The sequence below is a fragment of the Callithrix jacchus genome, chromosome 17, assembly GCF_049354715.1.
Source record: "Callithrix jacchus isolate 240 chromosome 17, calJac240_pri, whole genome shotgun sequence".
Lineage (NCBI taxonomy): Eukaryota > Metazoa > Chordata > Mammalia > Primates > Cebidae > Callithrix > Callithrix jacchus.
In genome coordinates, this window is record NC_133518.1 from 71,261,812 (window position 1) to 71,279,123 (window position 17,312).

At 47.0% G+C, this 17,312-nt stretch overlaps 1 protein-coding gene across 2 annotated transcripts in view; it reads left to right on the forward strand.

Moving 5' to 3' along the window:
* The first annotated feature begins 382 nt into the window (after positions 1-382).
* CRTAP (cartilage associated protein) overlaps positions 383-17,312 on the forward strand; it is a 35,045-nt gene continuing 18,115 nt past the window's right edge. For both annotated transcript variants that reach the window (XM_078354504.1, XM_017965930.4), the window contains exons 1-3: positions 383-968; positions 5,884-6,033; positions 9,760-9,931. In XM_078354504.1, the coding sequence (XP_078210630.1) occupies positions 498-968; positions 5,884-6,033; positions 9,760-9,931 (793 nt within the window). In that variant the 5' untranslated portion in view covers positions 383-497. The remainder of the gene's footprint in view (positions 969-5,883; positions 6,034-9,759; positions 9,932-17,312) is intronic.

Genomic DNA, 17,312 nt, shown 5'->3' on the forward strand with positions numbered 1-17,312 from the left:
CTCACTAAAATCTAAGGTTGGGCAGCGCTATTCAAAGTGCAGCCCGTGGACCCGCAGCAGTAGCCTCACCAGGGTGCTGGTTAAACACACAAATCCTTAGACCTCCACCCTAGACTTTCTGAATCAGAGGAATCTACGTTTTCACAAACCTCCAGGTGATTATAAAGTTTTAGTAACGCTAATCTACGATCTATTAGGGCAGCGTCGGCCTTGCAGGCCGGTCTCCAAGTGAAAGAGCGGCTGAGCCCCATCACACGCACCAGCCTGCAGGAACCAGCGCGTCGCGCGCCTTCCCCGGGCACCCCTCTGCGCGGGCAGCTGGCGCCCAAATTCCCCGGCAGGGTGGGGAGGGGCGGCCGGACGGGGCGGGCCGGAGGCTGGCGTCCCGCCCCGAAAGCTTTCAGCCCGCCGCGCCGCGCCGTTCTCTTTTCTTTCCTTCTCCCTCCCCTTTTCCCTTCCTTCGTCCCTTCCTTCCTTCCTTCCTTCCGCGGGGCGCGATGGAGCCTGGGCGCCGGGGGACCGCGGCGCTGCTGGCGCTGCTGTGCGTGGGCTGCGCGCTGCGCGCCGGGCGCGCCCAGTACGAGCGCTACAGCTTCCGCAGCTTCCCACGGGACGAGCTGATGCCGCTGGAGTCGGCCTACCGGCACGCGCTGGACAAGTACAGCGGCGAGCACTGGGCGGAGAGCGTGGGCTACCTGGAGATCAGCCTGCGGCTGCACCGCCTGTTGCGCGACAGCGAGGCCTTCTGCCACCGCAACTGCAGCGCCGCGCAGCGGCTCGAGCCCGCCGCCGACCTCGCCAGCTATCCCGAGCTGCGCCTCTTCGGGGGCCTGCTGCGCCGGGCGCACTGCCTTAAGCGCTGCAAGCAGGGCCTACCCGCCTTCCGCCAGTCCCAGCCCAGCCGCGAGGTGCTGGCGGACTTCCAGCGCCGCGAGCCCTACAAATTCCTGCAGTTCGCCTACTTCAAGGCAAGTCCGCCCCGCCCCGGCCCCAGCCCCAGCCCCAGCCCCAGCCCCGCCCCCGATCCCGCCTCCAGACATCACCCCGCCCCTAACCCCGCCTCCAGACCACGCCCCGCCCCCGACCTCCGCCTTCAGACCCCGGCCCCGCCCCTGCGCCCGGAACCGCGTTGCACCGACAGTTCTAGACCTGGCTCCCTCTCACCTGGCCCTGCCAAAGGTCTCCTTCAAATCCTGCCTCTCCTTCTTCATCTTAGTGGAACATGAGAATGCCTTTCTTGAAGGGTAGCTCTAAGGCAGAGAATACGTACACAGAAGGCAGCTCAGCGCCAGGCACCCAACAAAGTGCCTGATAAATGTTGTGTTATTTGAGGGCAGACGCCTCTTTCTGTATATACCATTAAAGTCGCCTTTTTCCTCAAGTGAGTGGTGACTTGTGGTAATAAAGCAGAAGACCTGAGGAGCCGACTAGTCCCTTTTATTTTTATTTTTTGGTGCGATACACTGTCGCCCAGGCTGCGGAGGCGCGATAATGGCTCACTGCAGCCTTGACCTCCTCAGGCTCAAGTGATCCTTCACCTCAGCTTCCTGAGTAGCTGGGATTATAGGCAGCGCCACCACACCCGGCTAATTTTTAAAATATTTTTTGAAGAGACAGGGTTTCCCCACGTTGCCCAGGCTGATCTCGAACTCCTGGACTCGAGTGATCCTCCCTCCTCGGCCTTCCAGAGTGTTTGGATTACAGGCGTGAGCCATTGCGCACAGCTGACTAGTCCCTTTTAAAGAGGACGAAATTAAGGCCAGGAAGGGCAGGGACTCCTTGCAAGGACACGTCCCTGCTTAAAGGGTAACTCATGCACCGTGAGTCATCAAGATTGGCCCTCTGCGGTGTCTCCCTCTTTCATCTAGAATTTAACACAGTTCACTGCCACCTTTTAATGGCTGCTTAAGTTCTCTCTGTGATTGCTGGCTAAAAATAGCCACAAATTGCAGTTTTCTATCCTTGGGTTCTTACTCTGAGGACCCACAAGTTTTAAGAATGGGTTGAATTCCCTGTCATTAGTTAAAGAGTCTCTAGTTTGATGGGTCTTCACAGGGTTTGGCTAAGAACCCTCTCAAAGCCCTTCTACTTTCTACTTTCTCTGGTTGAGAAAGATTTTAAGGGGAATATATTGTGTTTATTTTAATTACTACAAAAATAGATTCATGGCATATCCCAGACTCTTAAGTTAGAAGTTTTTTCTTGTTTTGTTTTTAAACTTTGTTTTCAGTCTCTGGACTACAAGATCTGTTTTTCATATTTCCACTGAGACAGAGCCACATGTATGTTGTATTCATATGAGCAATAAAATAACACAAAACTCCCCAAGAGGAGAAAACCTGGGTTATTTCTATGCTTAGTTACAGTTTTACATAAAGTATCAATTTTGTGAATGTTTGTTCTGACAATTTAAAAAAAGGCAGTTTTAAAATAGAAGTAGGGAATGAGATTAATAAAATTCCAGAATGTTGAAAATGAGGGCTGTTTCATACAAAGCACCATTTTTTAAGCTGAAAATGGCTTATCTATTTCTTTTTTTGTATAACTTTTGGCAAATATGGTCTGAACCAAATTTAAATCACATAATCAAGAAGAAAACATTTTATTTTTAAACCTAGAGAATACCAGAAACTCTGATTTCTTTAATACATAGAATGAATTTGAACAAGTGATATAGGGAGGAGGGGAAGAACATTTTACTCAATGTAACCATAAGGCATGGGTTTTCTCCTTCATCATGGTGTCCCCAAAAGGTTAGGATGGTCATAACTTCTCTTCAAAACCCTTTACAGGTCTTGTAACACTTAGTTAAAAGTCAGTAAAGTACCATCTTTGTATGTGTGTGTGTACATATATATATATATAAATATATATATATATATATATATTTTTTTTTTTTGAGACACAGTTTCATTTTGTCACCCAGGTTGGATTGCAGTGACACTCTGCCTCCCGGGTGCAAGTGATTCTCGTGCCTCAGCCTCCTGAGTAGCTGGGATTACAGGCATACGCCACCACACCTAGCTAATTTTTTTTGTTGTTGTAGAGATGGGGTTTCACCCCATGTTGGCCAGGCTGGTCTTGAGCTCCTGATCGCAAGTGATCTGCCTGCCTTGGCCTCCCGAAGTGCTGGGATTACAGGCGTGAGTCACCACAACTGGCCTCTGTGCCCCTCTTTCTAAGTGTGCTAAGAATTAGCAACTCTAATTTCACTGGCCAATGCTTTAAAAGGCAACATTCATACCCTCTCCCTTCCTTCTGGCTGAAGACTATAGCCTTTTTCCAGCCAGGAGTATAAAGCTTTCTGCTGGGCTGTTTCAAAGGCAGCCCTGCCACAAGCCACTAACTGGCATTCCCAAAACATCAGCATTGACATCTGGGAGTCTGTTCTCATCACCACCCACCGCTTCTCTGATGTGGCCACTGCCATTGTCTCAAAATGACTTGGTTTCTGTTCTGGGGCAATTTGGTACAGATACATGCTGTCCTATAACTCTTAGCAATCTAGGGTATTTTCTCTGTCTAAACCAAATTCCCTAATTCCTGCCTCAGTGTCCCTGTGGATTGGCTGAAAAAGTCTCTGTGCACATGCCCTTCTCCCTACCACGTGTGTCAAGAGTCCACAGCGTGGGGGAATCTCTAGTTGGTGGTCATGTGTCCCCACAGGGAGGCCTCTGCATCCCTATTTTCCTGCCCTCCTGAGGCCCCCCCATTATACACCTGTTCTCCCTGAGGACTTCTGCCAATAAGTGCCAGCCCTGAAGCTCTGGGGCCCCCAGGCCTGCTGCTTCCACAGATCTCAAGGGGAATTTGTTTCCTAGCCTGCGAGACTCCCTTTCTCCCTCTTCTTCCAGGCCAGTCAGCTTCTTCCTGTAGCTCCTCTCCAGTTTCTTCCTCTCCTCAAACCTGCCAAGTTCTTCCATGAGCACAGGCTTTTGTCAAATGAAGAAAGGTGCTGGTTCTGACCAGACACCTACCTCTCCTGAGGCAGCGAAACTCAGAATCATTGGCCCCCACTTCAATGGAGAGAAGAGAAAGGGGCAAAGAGAGGAAAATAGGAATAAATTTTATTATATGGTTATTATGTTCAAATCACAGTTACTTTCCTTGTCGTGCCTTGTCCTGAGGACTGTGTGAGGCACCAGGAATTCAGACAGTGAATGATACCCAGCTGGGTCGCCTGAGGATCATAGTCCAATGGGGGAAATAGACATGCCGGCTCAGATTGCAGGGTGGCGTAAAACACGGGAAGACAGAACCCAAAAGTAACACAACAGAGAGGTTCTTAAGAGGCCACGGGGAGACGGAGAACTGGACAGAATATACGGTCCATGCAGGCAGGGATTTTTTTTTTTCCCTGTTTTGCTTGTTGTTATAGACCCACATCCTAGAAATGGTGCTCTTGTAAGAGGACATGAATTTGCTGTGCAAATGGATGAATAAGTGAGGAGGTGCTGGGATCATGAGAATGTTAGCAGAAGGTCTGTGGAGATTTGGGAAAACAGTGTATTTGTACAGTCAAGGTTCCAGTGGAAGAGATTTGGTGCAGTAATGCTGGGTAATTGGAGGAAAGTTGAAGAAGATGGTTATATACAGAGGTGTGTGCTGTGCATGGGGAATCCACGAGGGATAGTGTCGTGCCCCAGGGGTGTAAGAAGATGTTTATATACAGAGGTGTGTGCTGTGCATGGGGAATCCATGAGGGATAGTGTCGTGCCCCAGGGGTGTAAGAAGATGGTTATATACAGAGGTGTGTGCTGTGCATGAGGAATCCACGAGGGATAGTGTTATGCCCCAGGGGTGTAAGAAGATGGTTATATACAGAGGTGTGTGCTGTGCATGGGGAATCCACGAGGGATAGTGTCATGCCCCAGGGGTGTAAGAAGATGGTTATATACAGAGGTGTGTGCTGTGCATGGGGAATCCACGAGGGATAGTGTCGTGCCCCAGGGGTGTAAGAAGATGGTTATATACAGAGGTGTGTGCTGTGCATGGGGAATCCACGAGGGATAGTGTCGTGCCCCAGGGGTGTAAGAAGATGTTTATATACAGAGGTGTGTGCTGTGCATGGGGAATCCATGAGGGATAGTGTCGTGCCCCAGGGGTGTAAGAAGATGGTTATATACAGAGGTGTGTGCTGTGCATGAGGAATCCACGAGGGATAGTGTCATGCCCCAGGGGTGTAAGAAGATGGTTATATACAGAGGTGTGTGCTGTGCATGGGGAATCCACGAGGGATAGTGTCGTGCCCCAGGGGTGTAAGAAGATGGTTATATACAGAGGTGTGTGCTGTGCATGGGGAATCCATGAGGGATAGTGTCGTGCCCCAGGAGTGGTAGCAGTGGGATATGACCATCCCTAGGCCAAGAGGGGCCGGGGAGAGAGCAATGATGGAAACTTGGAAGGAGGGAGACTGGCGAGGGCCACCTTGAAAAGAGCTGTGACCTTCAATTAAGGGACATAGCAGCCCAAGATGACTGTGCAGGGAGGGAGCCAGGAGATGAAATAACAGACCTTATCTCTTCCTTTCCTGAGTCTCCTACTGGGGTTCCTCACTGGTGAACCACTTTGGAAGCCAGAGGGCGAGGGAGTCTGTTATTATAGTCCGCACAGCCCAGCCTCCTGGGGCACCGACAGGCGTAGCCTGCATAGAGTAGATTGGGAAAGGCGGACGGAGGCCATCCGGACAGTCACTTTCAGAAAATCAACACTCATCTCACAGTGGCCGGACTTGGTCTTGAGGGGCCCTGGAAGCCACAGAAGCTTCAGCTGGAAAGGTTATCACAGCAACAGAAAGTTTCTGAAGGACTGAGCAGATATTCTTGTTTCACAAAAATTACCACTCAGCATCCGTGGAGTAGTTTTTCTGTTCTTTGTCGTTAGGCAAATAATCTTCCAAAAGCCATCGCAGCTGCTCACACCTTCCTACTGAAGCATCCTGATGACGAAATGATGAAGAGGAACATGGCGTATTATAAGAGCCTGCCTGGTGCTGAGGACTACATTAAAGACCTGGAAACCAAGTCGTATGAGGTACATGCAGATTTCCACGTGGCAGTTACTGGCAATGTGGACTGTTAAAGAAATGTCTCTCCATAAGCAGCTACTGATAGCTAAAGACCTTGAGTGATTTTTGGTGACATTTGCTGAATATTATGACAATAGAAATGATTGACTTTTAGCACAGAGTGATCCATTTAAGAATGACATTTTGGCTGGGCGCGGTGGCTCAAGCCTGTAATCCCAGCACTTTGGGAGGCTGCGGCGGGTGGGTCACGAGGTCAAGAGATCGAGACCATCCTGGTCAACATGGTGAAACCCCGTCTCTACTAAAAATACAAAAAATTAGCTGGGCACGGTGGCGGGTGCCTGTAATCCCAGCTACTCAGGAGGCTGAGGCAGGAGAATTGCCCAAACCCAGGAGACGGAGTTTGAGGTGAGCTGAGATTGCGCCATTGCACTCCAGCCTGGGTAACAAGAGTGAAACTCTGTCTCAAAAAAAAAAAAAAAAAAGAATGACATTTTGTTTTGCATGCCGTGATGATTTTAAGTCATGCTCCCTTTAAATGCTACATTTTAGAAATATGGTCATTTAATCATTTAGTTTAAAGAGGGTAGATTAAAGCCGTGTCTTGGAGGTCATCTAAAAATGACCAGGCACACAAGAAATAGAAACATGAATCTCCCGTTTTGATGAAACAAGGTGGCATATGTTTCTGTACCTGCATACAAACACGCCCCAAATATGTTAAGGTAGAAAACAAAGAGGAGTGAGGAAGGCTGATGTGCCGAGTAGAGGATGCTTAAATTTGCGCGTTGACAAAGAAAGATCTGATGAGAATTAGTTACAAGAACAATAGGAAACATGATGATTGGAGGTGCATGAAACGTGATTAAGGTCTCAAAGAAAAAAAAAAGAACGGTAGGAAAGAAGGGCCCCACCCTTTTGAGCACTCACTATTGTCAAGCCTTCTGGGACTCAGGCACTGGGTGCCTGGGTAGCAAGTAAGAGTCGGGCATTGTTGAAAACGGGGATATGTAGAAAATATCCACTAGGAGCTATAGTTCCCAAGTCCTGACCACAGGGTTTTCTGTAGAGTGCTCAGACCGCAGGCTCACTTTTCCACTGGTGGGGAAAATGTATGTGTGGAAGTCTCTTTTGGGGATATCTGTCAGTGTTCCAGGGAAGACTCCACCAGCCCTCTGCAGGGCTGGTGGGTGCACATGCTCATCTGCTGGTGTCTGAGAGCCAGGCTGGGGAGGGGGACGGGGTCTCTCAGGTGAGTCAGAAGACTTCACCTGCCTCATGCCTCCACCTTGGCCTCTGCTGTCTGGTCCCTGATTCCTCAGCCTTTATGGGAAAAGTCTCTAGAATAAACTACTGGTCTCTGGTGAAGAGTGGCTTTGGGAGATGTGATCTCTTGGGTGGGCAGGTGGGTCCTGGGAGTGGACCCAGGGCTCCAGCAAACAGCCCGTTCGAAACTGCAGTTCTGCTTCCAGTTCCATGCCTAACCCTAGCCTTCCGTGGTCCCTCATGCCTGCACATGCCAATGGACGTACAGCTTGTTTCCCCTCTGACCCCTCCTTTGTGACTATTTTGCTTTCTGTCTTTCCAAAAGTTGTTGAAGTCTTATCTGCTGCTTGCTCCCGTTCCATCCTCCCATGAAAGCGATTTATGCATTTCCATTGTCTTCGCCGTTGTTTTCATAGGGTGTGGGAAACGAAGCTGAGTGTATGAGGTCAGTGCCCTGGGCTTACCTGGAAGTCAGCTAGTCCTGTTGGCGCTCATTGGAGCGCTTCTGGGGTGGCCGGACTGCCCTCCTGTGTGATCAGGGGGCTCCTCTCTCTTGCTTGGCTTCCTTCTTGCTGCTGCTACCGCCCCGCTGCTTCTGCGGATCCAGCTGCCTGGAGTTGCTGCTCATTGATGCGCTCTTCAGAAAGCCTCCTTCATTTCTCAGCCTGTCTTATTTCCAGGGGATGCTGCCTGCCCAGGAGGCTTAAGAAAATTCAGCCTCTTTACCTGAGGCCTTAAGCTTGGTGAAAATTCTAGGTCCAAGGGGGGCTCTCAGATACCCACATTCAGGAACATCTGAGAAGGAACTCCAAATGGAGGGTCCCATGCTTATTCAGGGCCTGTCCTGGCCTCTGCAAGTTAGCAGGTTTTGTGTGTATCCAGGATCTCTACTTATTTCTTGGAGACCAAGCTGCTTCCTTGGTCCTAGTTACTTCTCTTCTAGTGAGTCTGATCACCAGTTAGCAGAAAGTCCTTGAAGTTTCCACTCTCTGGCACGTGGTTGCCCTTCCTAGTAGCTAGTGCTGATGCATGGCACTTCTGTTTATCCTGCATTGTTGGAGGAAGTGGGGTCACAGACACCTGCTGACATGGATCGGATCTGTGTCCCCACCTAAATCTCATGTGGAATTTAATCCTCAGTGCTGGAGGTGGGGCCGGGTGGGAGCTGATTGGATCTTGGGGGTGGATCCTTCATGGTTTAGCACCATCCCCTGTGTGCTGTTCTCATGATAGTGAGTGAGTGAGTCATCATGAGACCTGGTTGTTTAAAAGTGTGTAGCACCTCCCCCTCCCCCTTCTTTCTTCTCTGACCATGTGAAGTGCTGCTCCCCATTTGCCTTCTGCCATGATTGTAAGTTTCCTGAGGCCTCCCCAGAAGCAGAAGCTGGTATGCTTCCTATATAGCCTGCAGAATTATGAATCAGTTAAACATCTTTTATTTATAAATTACCTAGTCTCAGTTTTTTTTTTTTACAGTCTTCTCTGTCACCCAGGCTGGAGTGCAGTGGCACGATCTCAGCTCACTGCCACCTCCGCCTCCTGTGTTCAAGTGATTCTTGTGCCTCAGCCTCCTGAGTAGCTGGGACTACAGGCGTGTGACCAACACCTGGCTAATTTTTGTATTTTTAGTAGAGATGGGGTTGCACTATATTGGCCAGATGAAGGCATTTCTTTATAGCAGTGTGAGAATAGATAGTGAGAATAGAAATATACCTGCTCTCAAACTTACATTTTTTCCTTTGTTCCATTTTTTAAAAAATTTTTTTATTATTTTTTTATTGCATTTTAGGTTTTGGGGTACATGTGCAGAGCATGTAATACAGTTGCATAGGTACACACATGGCAGTGTGTTTTGTTTGCTTTCTCCCCTTCACCCACATTTGGCATTTCTCCCCAGGCTATCCCTCCCCACCTCCCCCTCCCACTGGCCCTCCCCTTTTCCCCCCAATAGACCCCAGTGTTTAGTACTCCCCTCTCTGTGTCCATGTCCTTTGTTCCATTTTAAAAACCAGCTTTGTTGAGGTATCATTTATTTACAGTGTATTTACCAATTTTAAGTGTATAATTCAGTAAGTTTGGACAAATACCTCCAGTCCTGTAACTGCCACCAGAGTCACACGTAGAATGTTTTCACCACCCCTGAGCAACTTTTTCCTGTAACCCCTGACTCCTGGCAGCTGCTGATCTGATGTCTGTCATAGTTTTCCCTTTTTCCTTGACTCAAACTTGATTTTATTATTGAGGACCTGCTACTTTTTGAGCTGAACTAAATAAGAAGCATACTCATCATCAGTAGGGTAGAAAAATCCATATATAAAGTAACTCCCCATTGGCTTCTCTAAGGGTCAGTGTGGCTTCTTCAGAACTAATGAGAGTGAGCTTGGTGGTCTTGATTCCCTTTGAGAGTTCACGGGTCTCCCTTCATGCCTAGGGGCAAGCTTCACTGGCTTCTCCTTGCTTTTCAGAGCCTGTTTATCCGAGCAGTGCGGGCGTACAACGGTGAGAACTGGAGAACGTCCATCACAGACATGGAGCTGGCCCTTCCCGACTTCTTCAAGGCCTTTTACGAGTGTCTCGCAGCCTGCGAGGGTTCCAGGGAGATCAAGGACTTCAAGGACTTCTACCTTTCCATAGCAGGTTGGTGGTGGGTCCATCAGCTCGGTACTCCCATGAAATAGTCTTCCCTAGATGTCTGCTATCTGCCTGCATTCCTTCTAGATGCCTGGAGTGGCCTCTGAGGAACTTTGGAGCTCATTTATTAATGGGTAACTGAGGGTAGTCGCCACCTGCATAGATAAGCCTTTGACTTGGCAGGGGCTTCTAGTGAGATCACTGAGAGAAGGTTCAAGCACAGGTCTGCGAAGGTAGAATTCTGTATCTGCCCTACCTGCTTACAGATTTCCTACAGGCATTTTGAAAAATAAAAATGGGCCCAAGGGCACCTCAGTGACTCATGCTACTGAGATAACTTTGATTACAGGAATTTTCCAACACAGACAGAGGTAGAATGAGCTATCAGTAAGGCAACTTTTTGGAATTAAAAATCTCTTCTCTGATTATAAAAGATTAAAATTTAAATCTGATGGGGGGAAATAGGGGAGGGACAGTGGGGGGTGGGGAGTTGGGGAGAGATAGCATGGGGAGAAATGCCAGATATAGGTGATGGGGAGGAAGGCAGCAAATCACACTGCCACGTGTGTACCTATGCAACAGTCTTGCATGTTCTTCACATGTACCCCAAAACCTAAAATGCAATTAAAAAAAATTTTAATCTGATTAAAATTTAAATCTGATTAAAAATTAAGTCTCTTCTCTGATTATAAAAGAATGTATGCCTAGGAAGTTTGGAAAACACAGAAAGGAAAAATAAAGAAAGGAAGAAAATGTAAAACTCTATGCATAAGTAGCCCAGATTTCTCCGTAGTACCTAGATATTTCCCAAGTGCCTCTACTGGGCAGCGTCCTTACAGAAATTGGGAAATGGCTAAGGGAGGCTCTTTCCCAAAGCGGTTTGAAAACACTGATCCTAGAACTGTGCCTCCCAGAAAAGACTAGATAAGTAAAATCTGGACTGTACCCTGTATCTGTATACTTGTTAAATAAGTCTGGGAATGGGCTGAGCACTACGTCTCCCTCTTGAAGAATCACTGTGCATTTTAATGGTTAAAGGCCCTTAGAAATCGTGCAGTAGAGAAGCTCTTTTATTTATTTATTTTTGAGGCAAAGTCTCACCCTGTCACCCAGGCTGGAGTGCAGTGGCGTGATCTCAGCTCACTGCAACCTCCACCTCCTGGGTTCAAGCGATTTTCATGCCTCAGCCTCCCCAGTAGCTAGCATTACAGGCGCGTGCCATTACACCCAGCTAATTTTTTATGTTTTTAGTAGAGATAGGATTTCATCGTGTTAGCCCAGAGGGTGTTGTCTCCTGACCTCGCGATCCGCCTGCCTCGGCCTTCCAAAGTGCTGGGATTAGAGAAGCTCTTTTAAAGTGATTGAATCCAGGGTTTTCGATTTTGTCTTTTTCCAGTCACTTTTTATTCATTAATCTCTTTCTACAAAGTAGGGTTTTTTGTTTTGTTTTGTTTTGTTTTGTTTTTGCCTTAAGAAAACTTTTTATGGCCGGGAGCGGTGGTTCACGCCTGTAATCCCAGCACTTTGGGAGGCCGAGGCGGGTGGATCACGAGGTCAAGAGATCGAGACCATCCTGGTCAACATGGTGAAACCCCGTCTCTACTAAAAATACAAAAAATTAGCTGGGCATGGTGGTGCGTGCCTGTAATCCCAGCTACTCAGGAGGCTGAGGCAGGAGAATTGCCTGAACCCAGAAGGCGGAGGTTGCGGTGAGCCGAGATCACGCCATTGCACTCCAGCCTGGGTAACAAGAGCGAAACTCTGTCTCAAAAAAAAAAAAAAAGAAAAAGAAAAAGAAAACTTTTTATTAAGGAAAATGTTAAACATATACAAAAACAGAGAGAAGAGTATAATAAACCACCACGTACCCGTGACCTAACTTCGTGATCGGCATCTCATGGCCACTTTGTCTTCATCTAATTCCCACCTACTTTTCCTCTCATGTTATTTTGAAGCAAATTCCAGATGCCATATTATTTCATTCATAATACTTGAGTATATGCCTTTAGAAGGTAAGGACTCTGTTTTTTAAACAGAACAACAATCTATTACACCTGTAGAATTTTAAGTCATTTTTTGATGTCATCATGAAATACCTAAATAGTGTACTAATTATTTCAGAAATGTCATAAATATGTGTGTGTGCTTTTAATTTGCCGTGTGTTTGAATCAGGATCCATCCATTGCGATGGGTTATCTTTTGAGAATTTGTACTGTAGTAAAATATGCGTAATATGAGCTTTGTTATTTTAACCATCATTCAGTGTACACTCCAGTGGCGTTGACTGCATCCACACGATTGTGCAGCCGTCTGCACCGTCCAGCCCTAGCACTTTTTATGTTACCCCAAATTGAAACTCTGTAAAAATGCAGTAACTGCCCATTTCCCCTTCCCCCAGCCACTGGGGGAAGTAGAAAGGTCTTTCTGCTTCCTGTCTTTGGGAATTTGACTACTTAGATCCATCATCTAAGTGGACTCGGACAGTATTTGCCTTTTTGTGACTAGCTCATTTCACTCGGCATAAGGTCGTCAGGTGTCGTCCACACTGTAGCAAGTTGGTTATCATTTAGTCTCATTTAAACCATAGGTTCTTCTGCCTTGTCTTTTCCTCCTTGCTGTTCAAGGACCTGCATTTTTTGTCCTGTAGAGATTCCCAGCGTCTGGGTTTTGCTGACCATATTCCCATGTTCCTCTGTCTTCTATATTTCTTGTAAATCAGTAATTGGATGTAGAGGCTTGAACAGGCTCGATTTGATTTTGTTTTTGTGGGGGGGCGGGGTTTGGTGGGAGTCGACTGCTTCATAGCTGATGCTGAGTTCTTCCATCAGGAGGCACGTAACATCTGCCGCCTCTCTCCATCTATCTTTGATATAGCTAAGATATATGTATTATAAATCGGAGAGTATCTGAGACAAGTCTCAATCAATTTAGGAAGTTTATTTTGCCAAGGTTAAGAATGTACTCGTGCCACAGCCTCAGGTCCTAACAACATATGCCCAAGGTACTCAGGGTACAGTTTGGTTTTATGCATTTTAGGGAGACATGAGACATCAATCAATATATGTAAGATGTACATGGGTTCAGTCCAGAAGGCAGGGCAACCTTAAGTAGGGAGGGGATTTCCAGGTCATAGGTAGGTAAGGGACAAACAGTTGTATTTTTTTTGAGTTTCTGATTAGCCTTTCACTGAATATGAAATTCACAGGAATAGTCACTTTTGCTGTAGTCTGGCTTAGTGAAACAGCAGAGCAAAGCAAAGCAATCAGATATGCATTTGTCCCATGTGAGCAAAGGGATGACTTTGAGGTCTGCCTGTCCTTTGTCCACAAAAATGTCCTTACGGGTAAATTCTAAGAGAAATTTGTGGCTGGGCACAGTGGCTCACGCCTGTAATCCCAGCACTTTGGGAGGCCAAGGTGGCCGGATCACAAGGTCAAGAGATTGAGACCATCCTGGCCAACATAGTGAAACTAAAATACAAAATACTAAAATACAAAAATTAGCTGGGCGTGGTGGCACGTGCCTGTAGTCCCAGCTACTCGGGAGGCTGAGGCAGGAGAATTGCTTGAAGCTGGGAGGTGGAGTTTGCAGTGAGCTAAGATGGCACCACTGCCCACCAGCCTGGCACCTGGCAAAAGAGCGATACTCTGTTGGGGGGAGAGGGGGAAGAGAAATTTGTAGCTTTTTTTTTTTTTTAATCTTTTTAGCTATCTTATTTAGAAATAGGATGAGGAACAAGTTTGCCCTATGTGGTTCCCAGATTGACATTTCCCTTTGGCTTAGTGATTTTGGGGTCCTGAGACTGATTTTCCTCTCACATTATGGATATATAGATGTTTAGAGGTTCTTTTTATTTTTAAATAATTTCAAACTTGCAGAGAAGTCGGAAGAATTGTACAAAGAACTCTCATGTACACCTTACCTAGATTCACCAATTTGTAACATCGATTGTGCCAAGTTTACTTTATCACTTTCTCCATATGTGCTGTGTGTATAATTATTGTTATTATTTTATTTTATTTTTGAGATGGAGTTTTGCTCTGTCACCTAGGCTGGAATGCAGTGGTGCCATCTCAGCTCACCACAACCTCTGCCTCCCAGTTCAAGGGATTCTCCTGCCTCTGCCTCCTGAGTAGCTGGAACTGCTGGTGGGCGTCACCATACCTGGCTAGTTTTTTGTATTTTTAGTAGAGATGGGATTTTGCTGTGTTGGCCAGGCTGGTCCCAAACTCCTGAACTCAAGTCATCTGTCTGCCTTGCCTTCCCAAAGTGCTGGGGTTATAGGTGTGAGACACCATACCTGGCTGTGTATAATTATTTTTATTTTGGAACTATTCGGAAGTAGGTTGGATGCATTATTACCTCTTACCCTGTAACACTTCAGTTTGTTTCCCGAGAACAACAATATTATCTAAATATCCACAGTGATTAAATCCAGGAAACAACACACTAGATGCAGTCCTTTTATTCAGTCTGTAGTTCACATTCCCATTTTGTCAGTTGTCACAATAATCTTCTTTCCAGCACCAGTTTTTTTCCTGGTACAGGTTCTAGTTCAGAATCATGTTTCCTATTTATTTGTCAACTTCCTTTAGTATTCTTTAATCCGGAACAATCCTCTGGCCTTTCTTTGTCTTTTTATGCCAAGGATATATTTTAAGAATATAGGCTAATTACTTTACAAACATTCCTCAGTTCGGGTTTCTATGATGTGTCTTCACAATTATATTCAGGTTGTGTGTTTCTGGCTGGACCGCTGTATAAATGTCCTCCTCCGCATACCATGTCAAGGTGTGCATGATGTTTGTTGGCCCCCTTATTGTAGATGTTAATTTTTAAGCGTTTAAGGTATTTTCTAGCTTTTAGTTTTTCCACAGAACAGTTAGTGGTTTTACTTTTGAAATTATTTATTCACAGCAAGACCATGACAACTCACTGCTCATCAAGCTCTGCGCTCCCCTCCCACCCCCTGCTGATTTAGTGTCTGTGGAAAATTCTCGCCTGCGTCGTGTTTTTTATCATGTTTGTGTATATATATAAACATGTATTTTCTTGTTTCTATGTTTGCTTCTTTTGTATGGAACGGGCACCATACTTACTCTTACTTGCCTTTTGCACCGAATGACATATCCAGCTGAGTACACAGGGACTGTTACTCTTTATTCGTTGTCAGGTACTCCGCTGGAGTGAGTGTGTGAAGCACTATAGTTTATTCAACGATCTGATAGACATTTGGGTTGTTCTCGTCTTTTCCTATCACACGTAATATTGCAATGGATAACTTTAGGTATTATTATCATTTTGAGACAGAGTCTTGCTCTGTTCCCCAGGCTGGGGTGCAGTGGCACAATCTTGGCTCACTGTAACTTCTGCTCCCCTGGTTCAAGTGATTCTCCTGTCTCAGCCTCCTGAGTAGCTGGGATTACAGGCACCTGCCACCACCAAAAATTACCTGGGTAATTTTTGTATTTTTAGTAGAAATGGGGTTTCAGTATGTTGGCCAGGCTGGTCTCAAACTCCTGACCTTAAGTGATCCACCCGCCTCAGCCTCCCAAAGTGCTGGGATTACAGGCATAAGCCACCACGCCTGGCCTCACTTTAGGCTTTTCTGTTGGTGGTATTAGCAAGATTCTCAAAAAGGGAGTCTGGAGACCACCTTTCCAGGTCTGACAAGCAGTTGCTTCAGGGTCTGTACACTATTCGTTGATTTGAAAAATGCTGGGATTACAGGCATGAGCCACCGCATCCTTCACCTAGCCAGTGTCCAACTCTCTTGGGGTACAGTGCCCTCTGACTGGCAGTTTTCCAGTCTTATAGTTGCTGCTGTTTTCTTCCTTGCCCTCAGGGCATGCATTTTTCTAGTGTCTTTTCTTTTTGCACCATGCACACTGCTCCTTATCTAGCCTTGGCTGGCATTCAAGCCAGCCTGACTTGGCCCCCTCCACAACCACGTCTGGGCACATGTCCACACCCCCTTGCCATGCCCACACCCCCTTGCCATACCCACACTCCCTTGCCATGCCCATGCCCCCTTGCCATGCCCACACCCCCTTGCCATGCCCACACCCCTTGCCATGCCCACGCCCCCTTGCCTTCTATGAAGGCTTCTGCTAATAGATCAGCCTGTCTTTTAAACCTCTGATCAGCTTCCCTCCTTGCCTCTTCATCACAATTAACGTGCACCTTGGTAGCCAATTCTGTAAGCTGGGGGCATTCATGCCTGTAGAACCTACTAGCTTTTGTAATTTCTGTCTAATGTCCTCCTGGGCTTTCCCTACAAATGCTGTGTTCACCATATGCTGATGCTCAGCAGCCTCAGGGTCAAAACGGAGTGTAAAGCCAGAATGTGTCAGAGCCTCTCATAGAACAGACTGGGACTTTCCTAACTTCCTGCAACACTTCTGAGATTTTCGTTATGTTAATAGCCCTCTTTTGTCTGCTCACAGCCCTTGCAGGAGTGCCTCTCGGTGCCTCTGCAGGTGCTGAAACTGGGTTACGTCATTTGGGTCCCAGTGTGGGTCTGCTTCTGGGAACTGGTTTTGAGCATATGCCTGGACATTATCAGTGTCCTCTGGCACATTGCTCTCTAGCCGGCAAAGGGCTGCCTGAGGGACCCTTCGGCACTCCTCACTGTTACGCAGTCTTAGGAGAAGCTACTTGCAATCTGGTCAAGTTGGATTGTGTATTTGAGAAATGGACTGCATCAGATCCGTGAATGCCTGGGTCTTCTCCGTGTAGGAGGGAGTATGGTGTTTCCAGTTTAGGAGGTTGAGAAGCGCTGGTAAACAAGAGTCGGTCTACCCCCTTGAATCTGGCCCTGATCATCATAGTAGATAGGTCCCCATGTTTCTTGGGGTGGCATTTGCATAGCTCTGGTGCCTCCAGATCAAAGGTGGCCTGCTTGATCATCCTGACCTTCCTCTCTGACTTCCTGGGGCAGGGCTCAGATTCTTCCCTTCTAGGTGAAGCCTGGGGTGTGTCACCATCTGAACTTGACTCCGTGGTAAAGGAGGATAGATTGGTTTATAGAGAGGAGGGGCTTCTCTCTCCTCTGGCGGTGCCTGCAGAACTGACTTTTCCTGCATCTCTCCTTTTGCACTTGCAGCTGACTATGAGGCTGAATTCTCTTTCACTTTCGACTCGGCTTGTGCTACGAGTGTTTTTGCAGTAATCTGCCAAATAGGGCTGCAGCCACGCAGGTTGGGTTTGAACTATATTTGGCCATGAGTCAATATAGGGAATTGGTCCCGATGCCCTGGCTGTTCTTCGACTCCAGTCACCACCCTAAATACACGGCCGGTTGTTTCCCTACAGTGTCTTAAGCCGGCCATCCGACAACAAAAGAGTTGTTCTATCTCTATCTCACAGTGAGTTCTCAACCTCAAT